At 40.0% G+C, this 19,738-nt stretch overlaps 1 protein-coding gene across 1 annotated transcript in view; it reads right to left on the reverse strand.

Moving 5' to 3' along the window:
• HSD17B11 (hydroxysteroid 17-beta dehydrogenase 11) overlaps positions 1 to 19,738 on the reverse strand; it is a 34,421-nt gene that overhangs the window by 12,332 nt on the left and 2,351 nt on the right. The window contains exons 2-5 of the mRNA XM_043448160.1: positions 16,390 to 16,497; positions 14,508 to 14,639; positions 10,246 to 10,352; positions 3,591 to 3,728 (exon numbers count right to left, since the gene is read on the reverse strand). Coding sequence (XP_043304095.1) covers positions 3,591 to 3,728; positions 10,246 to 10,352; positions 14,508 to 14,639; positions 16,390 to 16,497 — 485 coding nt within the window. The remainder of the gene's footprint in view (positions 1 to 3,590; positions 3,729 to 10,245; positions 10,353 to 14,507; positions 14,640 to 16,389; positions 16,498 to 19,738) is intronic.

The raw sequence follows: 19,738 nt of genomic DNA on the forward strand, positions 1-19,738 counted from the left end.
AAGAGTCCCTTTGAAGAAATTGAGTTGCCATCATGGTCAACAAAAGAGTCCGAAATGCAAAACTTGGATGCAATCTCAAAAACGACAGAATGATCTCTGTTCCTTTTCAAGGCAAACCATTCAATATCACAGTAATTCAAGTATATGCCCCAACCAGTAATGTTGAACAAGCTGAAGCTGAACAGTTCTCTGAAGACCTACAAGACCTTTTAGAAAGTGGAGTCGCTCAGTTGTGTCCGACTCTTTGCAACCCCATGGACTGGAACCCACCAGGCTCATCCATTCATGGAATTGTCCAGGCAAGAATACTGGAATGGGTTGCCATTTCCTTCTCCAGGGAATCTTCCTGACCCAGGAATAGAACCCGGGTCTCCCACATTGCAGGCAGATACTTTACGGTCTGAGCTACCAGGGGAGCCTTCAAGACGTTTTAGAACTAACACCCAAAAAAGATGTCCTTTTCTTTATAGGGGACTGGAATGAAAAAGTAGGAAGTCAAGAAACACCCGGAGAGAAGAAAAAAAAAAGAAACACCTGGAGTAACAGGCAAATTTGGCCTTGGAGTACAGAATGAAGCAGGGCAAAGGCTAGTAGAGTTTTGCCAAGAGAACGCACTGGTCATAGCAAACACCCTCTTCCAACAACACAAGAGAAGACTCTACACACAGACGTCACCAGATGGCCAACACCTAAATCAGATTGATTATATTCTTTGCAGCCAAAGATGGAGAAGCTCTATACAGTCAGCAAAAGACCAGGAGCTGACTGTACCTCAGATCATGAACTCCTTATTGCCAAATTCAGACTTATATTGAAGAAAGTAGGGAAAACCACTAGACCATTCAGGTATGATCTAAATCAAATCCCTTACAATTATACAGTGGAAGTGAGAAATAGATTTAAGGGACTAGATCTGATAGACAGAGTGCCTGATGAACTATGGACGGAGGTTTGTGACACTGTACAGGAGACAGGGATCAAGACCATCCCCAAGAAAAAGAAATGCAAAAAAGCAAAATGGCTGTCCGAGGAGGCCTTACAAATAGCTGTGAAAAGAAGAGAAGCAAAAAGCAAAGGAGAAAAGGAAAGATATACTCATTTGAATGCAGAGTTCCAAAGAATAGCAAGGAGAGATAAGAAAGCCTTCCTCAGTGATCATTGCAAAAGAAACAGAGGAAAACAATAGAATAGGAAAGACTAGATAGCTCTTTAAGAAACTTAGATACCAAGGGAACATTTCATGCAAAGATGGGTTCGATAAAGGACAGAAGTGGTATGGACCTAACAGAAGCAGAAGATATCAAGAAGAGGTGGCAAGAATACACAGAAGAACTGTACAAAAAAGATCTTCATGACCCAGATAATCACGAAGGTGTGATCACTCACCTAGAGCCAGACATCCTGGAATGTGAAGTCAAGTGGGCCTTAGGAAGCATCACTATGAACAAAGCTACTGGAGGTGATGGAATTCCAGTTGAGCTCTTTCAAATCCTGAAAGATGATGCTGTGAAAGTGCTGCACTCAATATGTCACCAAATTTGGAAAACTCAGCAGTGGCCACAGGACTGGAAAAGGTCAGTTTTCATTCCAATGCCAAAGAAAGACAATGCCAAAGAATGCTCAAACTACCGCACAATTGAACTCTTCTCACACACTACTAAAGTAACTCTCAAAATTCTCCAAGCCAGGCTTCAGCAATACGTGAACCATGAACTTCCAGGTGTTCAAGCTGGTTTTAGAAAAGGCAGAGGAACCAGAGATCAAATTGCCAACATCTGTTGGATCATCGAAAAAGCAAGAGAGTTCAAAAAAAACATCTATTTCTGCTTTATTGACTATGCCAAAGCCTTTGACTGTGTGGATCACAACAAACTGTGGAAAATTCTGAAAGAGATGGGAATACCAGACCACCTGACCTGCCCCTTGAGAAACCTGTTTGCAGGTCAGGAAGCAACAGTTAAAACTGGACATGGAACAACAGACTGGTTCCAAATAGGAAAAGGAGTACATCAAGGCTGTACATTGACACCCTGCTTATTTAACTTATATGCAGAGTACATCATGAGAAATGCTGGGCTGGATGATGCACAAGCTGGAATCCAGATTGCTGGGAGAAATATCAACCTCAGATATACAGATGACACCACCCCTACAGCAGAAAGTGAAAAAGAACTAAAGAGCCTCTTGATGAAAGTGAAAGAGGAGAGTGAAAAAGTTGGCTTAAAGCTCAACATTCAGAAAACTAAGATCATGGCATCCAGTCCCATCACTTCATGGCAAATAGATGGGGAAAGGTGGAAACAGCGGCAGACTTTATTTTGGGGGGCTTGAAAATGACTGCAGATGGTGACTGCAGCCATGAAATTAAAACACGCTTACTCCTCAGAAGAAAAGTTATGACCAACCTAGATAGCATATTAAAAAGCAGTGACATTACTTTGTCAACAAAGGTCTGTCTAGTCAAGGCTATGGTTTTTCCTGTAGTCACGTATGGATGTGAGAGTTGGACTATAAAGAAAGCTGAGCACTGAAGAATTGATGCTTTTGAACTGTGGTGTTGGAGAAGTCTTTTGAGAGTCCCTTAGACTACAAGGAGATCCAACCAGTCCATCCTAAAGGAGATCAACCCTGGGTATTCATTGGAAAGACTGATGTTGAAGCTGAATTTCCAATACTTTGGCCACCTGATGTGAATACCTGACTCATTGGGAAAGACCCTGATGCTGGGAAAGATTGAAGGAGGAAGGAGAAGGGGACGAGAGAGGATGAGATGGTTGGATGGCATCACCGACTCAATGGACATGAGTTTGAGTAAACTCTTGTGAGTTGGTGATGGACAGGGAGGCCTGATGTGCTGTGGTCCATGGGGTCCCAAAGGGTCGGACATGAGTGAGCAACTGAACTGAATTTATTTGAAGGATGATCTCTAGATTACCAAAGGAAAGCTTTTTTTTTTTCTTTTTACACTGTGGTACTGGTCACCTCTATCAGAATTACGTATGACGTGGGACTTTCCTAGAGATCCAGTGGCTAAGACTCTGAATTCCCAATGCAGGGGGCCTGGGATCAGGGAACTAGATCCTGCAGCTAAGAGTTGGCATGATGCAACAAAGGAGGAAGATCCCATGTGCCGCAAATAAGATCTAGCACAGCCAAACAAATGCATAAATATTTTTTAAAAAATTAAAAAAGAACTAATTATGATGCTTGTTAAATATACAGAGTTTCAGGCTCCCTTCCCTACCATTACTCTATCCTGACCAAAATGAAGAAATGCACAACTCTGGGGGTGGGACCCCTGCATGGTTCCCAGTACTCCTAGAGAAAGGTATATGTACCGGAGTCTGAGAACCACCACCTAAGGGAAGAAAAAAGGGAGGCTAAGCAACTTCACTGTGTCATTCATATCTGTTTATACACATTGTCTCTCTCTATATATTCCCACAGTCTAAAGAAGCTGAAACTGAGATGTGCTAAGGGCCTCAAATATGAGATGTTTTAAGGATGAAAATACTTAGGAAAACCTATAGAATGGTCGATATTCATAGCAACCACCAATCCTTCTGTCTCCATTTTTTGCCTCAACTTACCTGGTACTTGGGTTTTTGATGAAGCCAGTGTTTACAAAATTAGGGCAGAGACATGTTGTTTTGATTCCAGTTCTTTCTAAGGCACTCAATTCTTCAGTCAGAGCTTTATGAAATCCAACAGCAGCAAACTTGCTTGAACTGAAAATAACGAGAGTTCATAAAATAATTCAACAAAGCGGCTACATCTACTTAACCCAGACGTCTGTTTCCCTTAGGTAAGTGTGGTGCTCTGCTAGAGAGCGTGGGCCACATCTGAATCTCAGGCCTGGCCAGGACCTGCTGAATTAGAATCTGCATTCTAGATGACCCTCGGGCAAACTGACAGGTACAGTAAAGTCTCAGAGGGCTTCCCAGGTGGCCCAGCACTGAAGAACTCGCCTGCCAATGCAAGAGACGTGGGTTCGATCCCTGGGTTGGGAAGATCCCCTGGAGAAGGAAATGGCAACCCACTCCAGTATTCCTGCCTGGAAAATTCCATGGACAGAGGAGCCTGGTGGGCTATAGTCCATGGGGTTGCAAAAGAGTCAGACACCACTAGCAACTAAAACAACAAATAACAACAAAGTCTAAGAAGCATTGACTGTATCTCAGCAATTATCAGAGAACTGAGTATGTTTAAATGTCTTGTTAAGAAAATTGGTAGGGTGTTCATTTTTGTTGTTGCTGTTTCCCTAAAAAATGTAGTGTCACTATAGGCTGTTCATTATTTACTACAACATGTCATGGAATTTATTGGGAAAATCTCCTGGGTAAGTCCTGTTCTTCCTTTAAGTCTTAGCTTGACTTCCTTAAAGATGCATTTCTAAAACCCTAGTCTAAATTATTTCCCCAGTATACAGTAATCTTCAGTTTTCCATGAAGCACATCTTGAATTTGTAATTAAATATTCATTTGGATGAATTTTTTTTTAACGTCTGACCCCATACCTTCACTATAATAATCTCTATGACTGTTTTGGTCTCCAATGAATCCCAGGCCCCAAGGCCTGGCACAGTGCTTGGCCTAAAATAGGTGCTCAGTAAATATTTTTCAAGTGAATAAATCAAATGTAAAGCAATTCTTATCATCATAGTGCCTTCATTTGGAAAGAGAAGGGAAATTAACCATATTTTAACTGGACATTACTTTTCCAACTAGGCTTTTAGAGAAAGTAGCATTACTGAAAAATATAAAGTCACATACCATATAATTCACTCACTTAGAAATACAATTCAATGGGTTTTAGAATATTACTTTATCAATTTTTAAAATTATACAAAATATTTTTATATAAAATTTACAATTTTTATTATGTTTAAGTGTATAGTTCAGTACCATTAATTACTAGATAGATTGCTTTTCTCTAAGCCTGTACAGATTAGCAATTATACAAAGTAAATTCTTGCTAATTAACCTGTGCTTTGGAAAACAGAAAGCTGTGGAAAGTTCTCTATTATCCTTTTTTCCTGAAGTTTAGACATTTACTGAACTCTTAAAAGAAAGATTGCTAGATTCAATTACATAAAATGTAAATCTTCCATACACAACAGAAACAAAATAATTATATCTAAAATTGATTACTATATGACAGACACTGACCTCAGTTATTCAGATACATTATTTGATTTAATTCCTTACAACAATTCTGTGAAACCGATACTATTATGATCTCCATTTCCCAAAAAAGAAACTTAGGTAGAGGTGGAATTATAGAACTTGACCAAAGACAAAACGAAATTGTGGAATTAGGCTTTATATTTGGGTGGCAAATCAGACCTCTAATATGATATAGTTGAAACTTATATTAGTTCCTAACCAAGTTAAGGGTTTCCCAGGTGGTAACGAATCTGCCTGCCAATGCAGGAGATGTAAGAGACTCGGGTTTGATCCCTGGGTGGGGAAGACCCCCTGGAGAAGGAAATGACAACACACTCCAGTATTCTTGCCTGGGAAATTGACTCAGTGACTAAACAAAAACAACAACCAAGTTAAGAGGTAAATGACAAACGGGTAAAGCATTTGAAACTTATAGGACAAGGATTAGGGTGACGTAAGAATTAGGTGAATAAATGACAATTTTTATAAATGAATGAACATCTCAGTCAGGTCTGACCCATTTTATGATCCCATGGACTGTAGCCTGCCAGGCTCCTCTGTCCATGGGATTTTCCAGGCAAGAATATGGATTGGGTTGACATTTCCTTCAGGGGGAGATCCCTAACTCAGGGATCGACCCACATCTCCTGCATTGGCAGGTGGGTTCTTTACCACTAAGCCACTGAGGAAGTCAAATGAATAAGACAATATTCTAATGGATAAATGCCTAAGGGCATTTGCAGAAAATTTACAAAATAAAAATACCAATGTGTATGAGTGCTAAGTCACTTCAGTCGACTGTCCAACTCTGTGTGACCTTATGGACTGTGGCCTGCCAGGCTACTCTGTCCAGGGGATTCTCCAGGCAAGAATACTGAAGTGGATTGTCATGCCCTGCTCCAAGGGATCTTCCCAGGGATCAAATGCATCTCTTAAATCTCCTGCACTGGTAGGCAGGTTCTTTATCACTAGTGCCATCTGGGAAGCCCCCAAGTACCAATAGATATATGTATATGAAATGTTTTATCTTTTCAGGGATAATTAATATAAATACAAAATAAAAAAAGATAAAAGTTGTGCCTAGGAGTAACAGTAAGGATAGCAGGAAAGTTTTTATTTGTTTGAGTTGTTTTCAACGTACAAAATACTTTCATTTTATAGAATTGGACTGGCAATCTTTTTAAGTCATATGCCTCAGCTTTAAGAAAAAAAAGTGGAAAAAAAAAAAGTGAGGGAAAAGGAAAAAAAAAAGTGAGGGAACTTTCAACAGAATTTCCAAAGTATAGGTTATAGGCAGTTTTCCAAAGTACAGGTTAATTGGCAGCATTTTCTGGAAGACAATTTGGCAAAAGGTATAAAATTCATTAAAAAAATATGCCATGCTTGAGACTTCTCTGGTAGTCCAGTGGTTAAGACTCTGTGCTTCCACTGCATGGGGTGCAGGTTTGATCCCCTGCTGGGGAACAAAGATCCACATGCCATGAAATAACAGCCAAATAAAAAAAAAAAATTCTAACTATCTATCTATGCATAGTCTTAGAGCCAGTAATTTCTTTTAATTTCTTATCCCAAGGAAATAATCAATCATGTTTCTAAAGATTTATAGTCAAGGATAGTCCCTGGGGTATCCAGTTCATGAAGGCAAATAGTTGGAAAGAGCTGAAAATGTCTGTAGTGGACAGAGGCTGTTTTTGCCCCTGTCAGCATTCATGTTCTCTCATTTTGCTAAGAAGGCTTTGGTTTTGCTGGCTTACACCCCAGTACAAGAGTTGGATCCAAGTTTGTCTAGTTAAGAGTGAACTCCAGAACTCGGACACTGGGAGGTATGGCTTTTCCCCGCTGCTGCTAGACTTGGGAGTTGAGAAGATATTATTCCAGAACGGCTGGTAGCCATCTTGGCAACAGAGAGCCTGCCTAAGACTTCTCTTTTGGTCTGAGGCAGTTTAAGTTTTGTGTTCCTTGCAACTGAAAGAATCTGGAAAAATAAATTACCCAACAAAAACTGAAAATGATGTTGCATATATATATTTAACATGCAAAATGTTCACTTTAAATAAAAAAAAATTATATATGCATATCTTTTTCAAGGTATGACTGTATTTCTACATTAAAAATGTCCTAAAAAATGATAAGAAATGCTCATCATGGTTATTTCTGTGTGGTGAGATTACCAATAAATAATCTTGTTTTTTCTTCTACTAAACTGTTTTTTTCTGATTTTTCTGAAGCGAACCAAAAGTGCAGAAATATATTAAAACTCATAGTTAATGATCTTGAGCGTGTTGAAGGAATTTTATATTTTTGAACGTCAGAGTGAATTTGTTTTTAGATATATATATCTCTCTCTCAAAGCTAATGTGAGTGGATTTTTTACTGCACTTTGTGTGTGTGAAAGCATTATTTGCTCAATTGTGTCTGACTCTTCGACCCCATGGACTATAGCCCACCAGGCTCCTCTGTCCATGGAATTCTCCATGCAAGAATACTGGAGTGGGTAGCCATTCCCTTCTCCAATGGATCTTCCTGACCCAGGGATTGAACCCAGGTCTCTTGCACTGCAGGCAGATTCTTTATCATCTGAGCTAGCAGGAAAGCCCACTAAATTGAATAATAACCTCAATTAATATTTTCTTATTCCAAATTATTCTTTTGGATAACATTTCATTACAAGCTAATGATTAGTGCTCAATTTTGGCATGTCTTCCCATACTGGTAACTTTCATGCTTATAAATTGGCTATTTGAATTGACAGAATATATCAGCTAGAGTTTACAGATGAACAAAAAGAACAAACAAATTTGCAAAGTTAGTCTAACCACATCCACAGACTGGTTGGTTGTTCTTAGGTAATGGCAAGAGAAGTGATTTTTATTTTGTTCTTTTTGTTCATCTACATTTTCTTTCTTTCTCTCTTGGTATATATTTATTTTCTAATAGTTTTAGAAATAAATATAACCTTGACTTGAGTTTTTTAAAAAAAGATGAAATACTGCTAAAGCAGTCACAGGACAGACCTATCGTGCCTAGACTGCACACTGTCTCTTTTGAAGAAATTAGCCCCTAAACGCTAATTCGATTTTTGTGTGTATAGCACTCTCTTGATGAAAGATAAGCACTCTCCTGCTTTCAGAACCTGAAAGCAGCAGATTCTTCTGCTAGGCTCATATGTTTATATGTCATAAGAAAATAAGTTATCCACCAGAGCCTGAAGTTATCAGGAAGCATTTAACAAGAGGCTTCCTGTGTGCTGTTTTGGATCTGTCAGGAACCCTCTGGCCCTTATTGATTCCTGAATATTCAGGAATTAAGAGGAGAGGCACGCCTTTCCCGGGGCTGAGGTATCCTGGCATTTCTCATTACGGTGATAAGTACTCTCTTCCTTTTTATGAGCCATACGGTAAAAGGTGATTGTTTGCAACTCTCTCTTTGATAGGGAACATCTTATGTTTTGTAAGTCTGGAATTTTAATCTTTGTCTTTGCTGAGAATAACCACAGTATATATGCCCACGCCATGTTGATTAAAACACCTTTGCTCCATCAGAACTTGGGTCCCCTTGTCTTTCTTTCTCTCTCTCTCTCTCTGTTTCTGGCTAATTCCCTGGAGCACGGAGGCCTGCTGAGCTCACTTTCTTGCCCGGGCACACTGCGCCTTCACCCACCCGAGAGGGCGCCCGGTGCCCACGTGCAGCAGCGCGAGCCCTGAGAACAGGGCTCTATTGGCTTTCCGCGGAAACCAGGGGACAGCAGCCTCTTTCTCTCTCTTACTCTCGGAACCACCAGCTTCCGGTCCATTAAAGGACCAACATCAGGTAAAGTGAATTGAAAGTCGTTCAGTTGTGTCTGACTCTTTGTGACCCCATGGACTACACAGTCCCTGAAATTCTCCAGGGAGTGGGTAGCCTTTCCCTTCTCCAGGGGTTCTTCCCAACTCAGGGATCGAACCCAGGTCTCCCGCATTGCGGGTGGATTCTTTACCAGCTGAGCCACAGGGGAGCCCAAGAATACTGCAGTGGGGTAGCCTAGCCCTTCTCCATCGGATCTTCCCAACCCAGGAATTGAACCAGGGTTACCTGCATTGCAGGTGGATTCTTTGCCAACTGAGCTATCAGGGAAATCCCATATTTATACACAAATCGATGGCTACATTTACAACTACATCTGTGTTACTTCTAAAATTTAGATACTTAATTCCAAAAGAGCACATTTGTTCGGTCGAAAACAAATTTGAGCAGTATCTATTTACTTGCATAGTCATAATTCAACATTAAAGGGTGATAATTTGCTAACATACAGAAACAGCTGACAACTAACAGGGTGCCTGCAACCAGTAGATGACCATGGCTACCATGACCTCACTGATTAATTCTCCACATGGTGGAGCACACCATTACTGTGCCCTACTTGTTATAGTAACTTCTTACTTATTATAATAGCATGGGTTTTTAGAAGAACTATTAAAATTCACTTTTACAACAATTTCATTGTCTGGATGTTTTTAATTTGGAATCCCAGATTATATTCTCTTTATAGTGGTTAGTTTCCACAAAATTACTTTATTAAAATGATTAATATTAACTTTTCTCATCTTGCAAAAATCCTGCCCTCGTTTTAATTCCTTGCTGCTAAAAGGGTTGCAAAATGCTTGAAGCGCTTGGCTTCCTACTGCATAATTTCCCTGTAGCCACCTCTCAAATCATCAGCCTAGGAGAGGATTAATGATTGATAAGGCTGTTGTGCAAGAGACTTTCTGCAACTCCTTCTGCTTATTTCAGCAACACTGGAAGTCTGTGTGTTACTTGCTCAGTTGTGTCTAACTCTTTTGTGACCCCAATGGACTGAAGACTGCCAGGCTCCTCTGTCCATGGAATTCTCCAGGCAAGAATACTAGAGTGGGTTACCATTCCCTCCTCCAAGGGATCTTCCCGACCCAGAGATTGAAATCAGGTCTCCTGCACTGCAGGCAGATTCTTTATCTGAGACACCAGGAAAGCCTATCATTGTTAACAATAGTCATTACACTCAAGAAATCACACGCAAGTTAAGCACAGGAACCAATGAAAAAAACACATGCTTACATACCAGTAAGCCAGTAAGAAGGGGACCCCAGTGTGCCCAGCTGCTGAAGCCACGGTGACAATATGGCCATGATTATTCTTCATCATCTCGGGAAGAAATGCCTTTGTAGTCTAGAAATGTTTTTATTAAGAGAAAAAAAATTATTTCTGATTTGCAAACCCAGTGGGAATATTTCAAAATGAAGGTGTATTTTGTTAACATTGTTCATAACATTTCATCAATGAAAAAAACCTAGATTAATTTTCATAAAAGAAAAAAAACAAATGTGGCAACACAATGCAGCTAGGATGCCCAGATTAGAAAAGCTCAGTGAAACAATGAACACTGAAAGCTTTGAGAATCCATCTCAATTAAATTGTTAATTTCTTATGTCTCCAGTTCCTCCACCTTCCATCACTGACATCTTCTCTCATCTCATATATTGAAGAAGTATAATATCTGGAATTATTGAACATTTTACATTTAAGGTGAAATTGTTATAAAAGAGTTTGGTTATGTCATCAAAATACTGAAGTGACAAACACCTTGCAACAGTCACTGAATGATTTTATACAATAAATATTTATTGAGCACCTACTCTATGCTGGAGATTCAGAAAAAAAATACATTTTCAGAGTGGCAGAAAGACAAACTTTTAAGGCATAAAAATATAAAAAGTGGATGTCAATAACTTGGAGCTAATAAAATGAAACAATACTGCATTTCCACCAACCCCAATATCCCTTCTTTTAAACTGAAGTAAAGTTGATTTACAATACTGTGTTAGTTTCAGGTGCACACAGCAAAGTGATTCAGTCTTATATATACATATATATATTCATATTATTTTCCATTATGGGTTATTATGAGGTATTACATATAATTCCCTGTGCTATACAGTAGATCCTTTTTGCTTATCTGTTTTATGCCTAGCAGTTTGTTAATCCCAGACTCCTAATTTGTCCCTTTCCCTTCCCTCTCCCCTTTGGTAACCATAAGTTCTTCTGTGTCTGTGCATCTGTTTCCGTTTTGTATATAGATTAATTTGTATCATTTTTCATTTTCCATATGTAAAGGGTATCATATATTTGTCTCTCTCCACCTGATCTACTTCACTAAATATATTCTCTAGGTCCATCCATGTTGTTGCAAATGGAAATATTTCATTCTTTCTATGGCTGAGTACATTTCCATTGTATACATATTTACTACACCTTCTAAGTCTCAATTATATGTTGATGGGCACTTTGGTTGTTTCCATGTCTTGGCTATTGTAAACGATGTTTCTATGAACACTGGGGTGTATGTACCTTTCCAAATTAGAGTTTTCATTTTTTCTGCAAGTGTCCCTGGGAGTGGGATGGCTGGGTCATATGGTAGCTCTCTTTTTTGTTTCTTAAGGCAGTTACATACTATTTTCTACAGTGATTATACCAATTTATATTCTGAGATTACTCATCCCAAACTCACATCCAAGAAATCTTTAAGGGGCTCTTTTATGTAATGGCTATTTGACTAACATTTAGATTCTCTCTCTCACATACTCTCTCTCTCTCTCACCATTTAAGATCTTGAATGGTGAAGTTTCTAATAAAGTTTGCAGTTTTGGAACCAGGAAATAATATAAGGCCTGAGTCTTGTGAGACTCTGAAAGTAAACAGGTAAACTGGGTTCACCTTTTATAGAATCACAGAAAATGACTCAGATAATCTCTAATCCCTCCCTCATCTCTAAACAGATCACACAGAAATGTAAAAATCTGGGGGAGGAGCCAAGACGGTGGAGGAATAGGACGGGGAGACCACTTTCTCCCCTACAAATTCATTGAAAGAACATTTGAACGCTGAGCAAACTTCACAAAACAACTTCTGACCGCCAGCAGAAGACATCAGGCGCCAAGAAAAGCAGCCCATCATCTTCAAAAGGAGTATTTGATATCCATTTTGGACATTTAAGAATCCAATATTCAGTTCCCATTTTTACTCAGGAGTGTGTTGATTACTCTCTCCCACTTTTGACTCCCCGTTTTCTACCTCAGAACACCTCTATTTCCTCCCTCCCCCTTCTCTTCCCAATCCAGTTCTGTGAATCTCTGTGGGTGTCTGGGCTACGGAGAACACTCTGGGAACAGACAACTGCGTAGATCTGTCTCTCTCCTCTTGAGTCCCCCTTTTTCTCCTCCTGCTCATCTCTATCTCCCTCCTCACTCTCCTCTTCTTCATGTAACTCTGTGAACCTCTCTGGGTGTCCCTCACTGTGGAGAATCTTTTCACCATTAACCTAGAAGTTTTATTATCAGTGCTGTATAGTTGGAGAAGTCTTGAGACTACTGGAAGAATAAAACTGAAACCCAGAGGCAGGAGACTTAAGCCCAAAACCTGAGAACACCAGAAGACTCCTGACTACACGGAACATTAATAAGAGACCATCCAAAAGCCTCCATACCTACACTGAAACTAACCACCACCCAAGAGCCAATAAGTTCCAGAGCAAGACATACCACGCAAATTCTCCAGCAACGCAGGAACATAGCCCTGAGTGTCAACATACAGGCTGCCCAAAGTCATACCTAACACATAGACCCATCTCAAAACTCACTACTGGACACTCCATTGCCCTCCAGAGAGAAGAAATCCAGTTCCACGCACCAGAACACCGACGCAAGCTTCCCTAACCAGGAAACCTTGGCAAACCAACTGTCCAACCCCACCCACTGGGTGAAACCTCCACAATAAAAAGGAACCACAGACCACCAGAATACAGAAAGCCCACTCCAGACACAGCAATCTAAACAAGATGAAAAGGCAGAGAAATACCCAACAGGTAAAGGAACATGAAAAATGCCGACCAAGTCAAACAAAAGAGGAGGAGATAGGGAATCTACCTGAAAAAGAATTTAGAATAATGATAATAAAAATGATCCAAAATCTTGAAAACAAAATGGAGTTACAGATAAATAGCCTGGAGACAAAGATTGAGAAGATGCAAGAAATGTTTAATAAGGACCTAGAAGAAATAAAAAAGAGTCAATTAAAAATGAATAATGCAATAAATGAAATCAAAAACACTCTGGAGGGAACCAACAGTAGACTAATGAAGACAGAAGATAGGATAAGTGAGGCAGAAGATAAAATGGTGGAAATAAATGAAGCAGAGAGGAAAAAAGAAAAAAGAATCAAAAGAAATGAGGACAACCTCAGGGACCTCTGGGACAATGTGAAACGCCCCAACATTCGAATCATAGGAGCCCAGGAGAAGAAGACAAAAAGAAAGGCCATGAGAAAATACTCGAGGAGATAATAGCTGAAAACTTCCCTAAAATGGGGAAGGAAATAGTTACACAGGTCCAAGAAACCCAGAGAGTCCCAAACAGGATAAACCCAAGGCGAAACACCCCAAGACACATATTAATCAAATTAACAAAGATCAAACACAAAGACCCCAAGACACATATTAATCAAATTAACAAAGATCAAACACAAAGAACAAATGTTAAAAGCAGCAAGGGAGAAACAACAAATAACACACAAAGGGATTCCCATAAGGATAACAGCTGATCTATCAATAGAAACCCTTCAGGCCAGAAGGGAATGGCAGGACATACTTAAAGTAATACCAGCAAGGATCTCATTCAGATATGAAGGAGAATTCAAAAGCTTTACAGACAAGCAAAAGCTGAGAGAATTCAGCACCAGCAAACCAGCTCTTCAACAAATGCTAAAGGATCTTCTCTAGACAGGAAACACAGAAAGGTTGTATAAACGTGAACCCAAAAGAACAAAGTAAATGGCAACGGGACCATACCTATCAATAATTACCTTAAATGTGAATGGGTTGAATGCCCCAACCAAAAGACAAAGACTGGCTGAATGGATACAAAAACAAGACCCCTATATATGCTGTCTGCAAGAGACCCACCTCAAAACAAGGGACACATACAGACTAAAAGTGAAGGGCTGGAAAAAAAATTTTTTTTCATGCAAATGGAGACCAAAAGAAAGCAGGAGTCGCAGAAATGTAAAAATCTAGCTTAGAATTAAAACATATATAATACCTAAAGTTTATTCTTATTATTAATTCAAATTATTCATATTTGTTGAGGGAAAAGAAGAATGATTGATAGGATTTGGTCACAGGATGTAAAATGATTTCTTTGTATAATGTTATTCTCAGTATCTGGAGAAAATTGATTTGATTCAACCTTATGTCTGCTGAAAGCTTCACTTTAAAGTTAATCCTTGGGTTACACAAAAGGGAATGTTTTTGGTAGAAGAAATCATACTTACCCAGAAATGTGCAAGGATATTAACTTCAAAAGTCTTTTCAATCTGAGGGTCCTGTGTAGCGAACAAATCTGATGTGTAGACTACACCAGCATTATTTACTAAAATACTAACATCTCCAACTTCTGCCTTCACCTTCAAAAATAAAATTAAAATATTTGCAACATTTAGAGGTCTGGGAATAGGTCTGCAAGCAATAACTGTTAATGAAATATAACTCTTTCTATTAGACTTGAAAAAAAAGTAGTTTTGTAACCTGTGTATCAAGTGGGAAAAAAAATTTTTTTTTAAGTCCTTAATTTCAAAACGGTCCCGCCTGTAAGTCTAATTGGTAGAAATTTTCTTCTGCAATTCAGTCTCTTGACTTTGCTCTCTAATGATTAGAACCCAAGAGGCATCTGGCTAACAAAAACCTAACCAGTGACAGATAAACAACAATTCACAGTGGGAGAATCTAATGAGAATGAGAATCTAATGCCACTGCTGATCTGATAGGAGGCGGAGTCCAGGTGGTCATGCAAGCAATGGGGAGTAGCTGTAAATACAGATGAAGCTTCACTTGCTCAACCACTGCTCACCTCCTATGCAACCTGGTTCCTAACAGGTCATGGACCAGTAGCCCCCCCAGCAGCTGGGGGACTGAAGGAGAGGTAGTATGTAGCCCATTAAAGCCTTTCACTATGCTATGCATTTTACATGATTGCATTATTTATCCCATTTAATTCTCACCATTCTATGAAGTAGTAACTCTTATACACTCATTTTAAAAAGGTCAGAAACATGAAACACAGAAGGGCTGTTTCTTGCCCAAGGTCACGTGTATATCTAGGGTCACACGGAGATGAAACTCTCCCAGATTCTCTGACCTCAGAACCCAAGACATACCACTTCAGACAGAAAGGAAGTCGGAGTGAAGGCTCCGACTCAGAAGGGCATGAGTGTGTCACTGCTAAACGCTCAGCAGTCAGAAATGAATTTCATCAGGTTGTATGTAAATTACTGGGTGGTCAAGCCGAGTGGTCTGGCCCTTGACAAACACTCTGTGTACTTGTATCCTCATCTCCAGCACAATTTAAAAACTGTTGTTCAGAACAATGCCCCTAAGTTCCTGAGAGGAAGAGGATATTTTGTGTGGTTGAACTGATGAAGCCCATTATGCCTCCAAAGTAACAGGACTCAAGATAAAAATTCATGACTTCCCTCATGGCTTAGACAGTAAAGAATCTGCCTGCAAAAAAAAGAAAAAAAAAAAGAATCTGCTTGCAATGCAGGAGATCCAGGTTTGATCCCTGGGTCAGAAAGAGCCCTTGGAAAAGGAAATGGCAACCCACTCCAGTATTCTCTCCTGGGAAATCCCATGGACAGAGGAGCCTGGCAGGCTATAGTCCAGAGCGTCGTCCAGTCAGACATGACCGAGCACACGTACACATCAGGGACAAAATATAAATTACTGCTTTATATTGCCAATGACACTCTTGACCTTACCTTCATCCTTCAGCTCCTCATCATCACATAATATCCCACCCTAGGGCTTTCACATTTCTTAATAATGAAAGCAGGCTGAGAGTTTAATTGAATCGAGTGTCTAGAGGTGAGGTCCAGGCATGTGTATTTTAAAGAATTTTCCCAGGTCCAAACGACCTTTCTACCATTACAGTAATTAGTTAACAAGCTAATTAGTTGACCAAGTTCCCCGGAAAACTCCAGAACACACTACAGTCTGGGAGCCTCAGTTTCAGGTTCAGGGTCTGCCACTGGCTAGCTGGACAACCTTGGAGGAACCACAGAACTTCTGTTTACTTTGCCTACATCATAGCTGGGTCATCTCCAAATCCTCCCCAGTTTTGGCACAATACGATTGTAACCAAATTTAAAAGAATTTTACCTTCTTCGCAGAATTGTAAATATCTTCTCGGTTACTGCAGTCTACCACAAACGTATGAGCCTTTGCGCCCAGTTTCTTGCATTCGGCGGCTGTTTCCTCAAGTCCATGCTGCAAAAAGCAAGAAGGGCAAGGAGAACAAGATAAACGACATGAGCAGATTATACACACAGCTGAAAACACCTAAGGGTATTGAGATTCTCTGGTCTAGGACTGGACAAGAATTTAACTAATGCATTTTTGACAGGGATATAGGCACACTTCACTCTGTACTACAACGAATTTCTCTTATTTGGAACTGAATTGAAGGCAAGCTTTCCAAAAAAAGACAAAAGTCTTAAAATACTGAGCTTGTATTCATGAATTTCACATACTTTTTTAAAATTAATTTTTACTGGAGTATAGTTGCTTTACATAGTTGTGTCATACTCTGTGACTCTATGTATGTGTGTATTCCATGTGCATGCTGAGTCACTTCAGTCGTGTCTGACTTGTGACCCCATGGATTGTAGCCTGCCAGGCTCTTCTGTCCATGGGGCTCTCCAGGCAAGAATACTGCAGTCCAAGGGACTCTCAACAGTCTTCTCCAGGACCACAGTTCGAAAGCATCAATTTTTTGGTGCTCAACCTTCTTTACAGTCCAACTTTCACATCTGTATATGACCACTGGAAAAACTATAGTTTTGACTATAAGGATCTTTGTCGGCAAAGTGATGTCTCTGCTTTTTAATACGCTGTCTAATATATACTATGTGCTCACTCCTTATTGTAAATGTATCTTTCCAAGCTTACCTAACCAAGCATGGGGTGAGAATGGTCAGGAAATAATGAATTGGGACTTCCCTGGTGGTCTAGCTAAAACTCTTCACCTTCCAATTAAGGCAGCACGGGTTGGATCCCTGGTCAGGGAACTGAGATCCCACTTGCTGTGCAGCGCAGTCAAAAGAAAAAAAAGAAATATGGGATTATCTGCATAAAACAGAACGAATCATTCATAGCGTTAGCCTCAGTAGAATAAAAAAAGAAGACATCCTCAATCCCTCCCTAAATTCAAATTCTTTTGTAGACTTCATGCTGAATATGAAGACCTCTGTCCCTCACATTCTGAGGTGGATATTGTTGGAGAGCTGGAGATTGTTGGAGAGCTGGAGATTGTTATCCTTGCCACTTGAGTTAACCCTTGAAATTGCCCCGGGAACAATCTTTGTTCCCTAGGTGAAAAGCATTTGATATGGCCCCTTCCTACCCTTTCAATTGGGTTCTAAAACAATCTTAAGCTCTCCTTCACATTCTTTCTCATTCTCCACAGATCTACCAGTCCAGAGTTTACCTCTTCAGGTTCTGCCGCCTGGACTGTTGAAATTTCCACCTATTCTCCTTCCCCAGTCAGGTTTAATGGTTCTTAGACTTTTTACAATCTGTAAGCTCCATGAAAAGTAGACGGGTGAATATACAGAACTAGGACTGCCAAACTTCTATTTAGCCAATTAAGGACGTTAAAAACTAACACAGCAGCTATTTATATTTACTATCACTGTAATTTCATTAAATAAATAGATATATATAGATAGAAGGGGATGACAGAGGACGAGATGGTTGGATGGCATCCTCGACTCAATGGATATGAGTTTGAGCAAGCCCCTGGAGATGGTGAAGGATAGGGAGGCCTGGAGTGCTGCAGTCCATGGGGTTGCAAAGAGTTGGACATGACTGAGCAACTGAACAATAGATTTATATCTATATATATAATCCACCGAAGAGTAGGAAGAACATCATCTCAAAGTAAAAGATAAATTATTCAAATTAAATGAATTTCACATAATACATGCTCCCTATATTATCCTTAATTTTCTGACCACTTCTGCTACTACCAGCTGGGTCTGACAAGCCAACGTTATCTACTGAAGTGAAGTGAAAGTTGCTCAGTCATGTCCGACTCTTTGCAACCCCATGGACTATGTAGTCCATGGAATTCTCCAGGTCAAAATACTGGAATGAGTAGTGGTTCCCTTCTCCAGGGCATCTTCCCAACCCAGGGGCTCGAACCCAGGTCTCCTACATTGCAGGTGGATTCTTTACCAGCTGAGCCACCAGGCAAGCCCATCTCTTACCTGGATTATCACAATAGTCTCCTATCTGCTTTCCCTGCAACCCAGTAGCCAGAGGAACCTCTTCATAGAAACTGGTTCCAAACCCTCCACTGGCTTCCTTAGTAAAAGCTGAAGCACAAACAGCCTACAGGAACCTTCATAATTGAAGCTGCTGTTCCTTCAGTTTCTATGCCAGAGCCATCCCACAGAAATATGTTGTGAGCCACATATATTTAATTTTAACTGTTCTAGTAGCACATTAAATTTTTTTTAATTTAGTACATTTTATATAACTTTGCCACCCCATGAACTGTAGGCTACCAGGCTCCTCCATCCATGGGATTTTCCAGGCAAGAGTACTGGAGTGGGTTGCCATTTCCTTCTCCAGGGGATCTTCCTGACCCAGTGATCAAACCCAGGTCCCCCACAATGCAGGCAGACGCTTTTACCATCTGAGCCACCAGGGGATCCCCTTTATATAACTTATTATGCCCCAAATATTATTGTTTTGAAATATTTATTATTAGGAAATATAATCATTTCAACATGCAATCCATGTAAAAGTAATTAATAAGAAAGTCTTTGAAATCCCATGAGTATTTATATCTATAAGCAAGCATAAGTGTTAATTGCTCAGTCATGTCTGACTCTGCGACCCCATAGATTGCAGCCCACCAGGCTCCTCTGTCCATGGAATTCTTCAGGCAAGAATAATGGAGCAGGTTGCCATTTCCTTCTTCAGGGGATCTTCCCGACCCAGGGATTAAACCCTAGTCTCCTGTATTACAGGCAGATTCTTTACCATCTGAGCCACCAGGGAAGCCATTCATACCTCAAGCACATTCTAATTCTGCCAAGTCACATTTCAAACACTAAACAGCCACAAGTGGCTGGTGGCTAATATCTACTATTGCACCCAAACAACAGTAACACAGAGCTTTCTTTGACTTCTCTCCCTTCTACGCCAGGCTTTGCCTTTGTGGATCCCTCTCTGCAGAGATAAGCCAGAGACTCACTGTACCCTCAGCCTCTTCTGACTTTGACTCAACTGCCTCCATCTTGGTGAGGCCTTCTGTACAAGATCAACACTCCCACCTCTGCCATCCCCACAGTATAGGCAGAGTCCCTATCCCCTTTCATGTTTTATTTTTCAATTATACTTAAAAACATCCAACAATTACATATTTTAGTATATACTGTTTATTGTCCCTAGCTCATAACGTTTTCCTCATTGCAGTATCCTCAGTTCTGCATTAGAAGTT

The sequence above is a fragment of the Cervus canadensis genome, chromosome 26, assembly GCF_019320065.1.
Source record: "Cervus canadensis isolate Bull #8, Minnesota chromosome 26, ASM1932006v1, whole genome shotgun sequence".
NCBI classification, from domain to species: domain Eukaryota; kingdom Metazoa; phylum Chordata; class Mammalia; order Artiodactyla; family Cervidae; genus Cervus; species Cervus canadensis.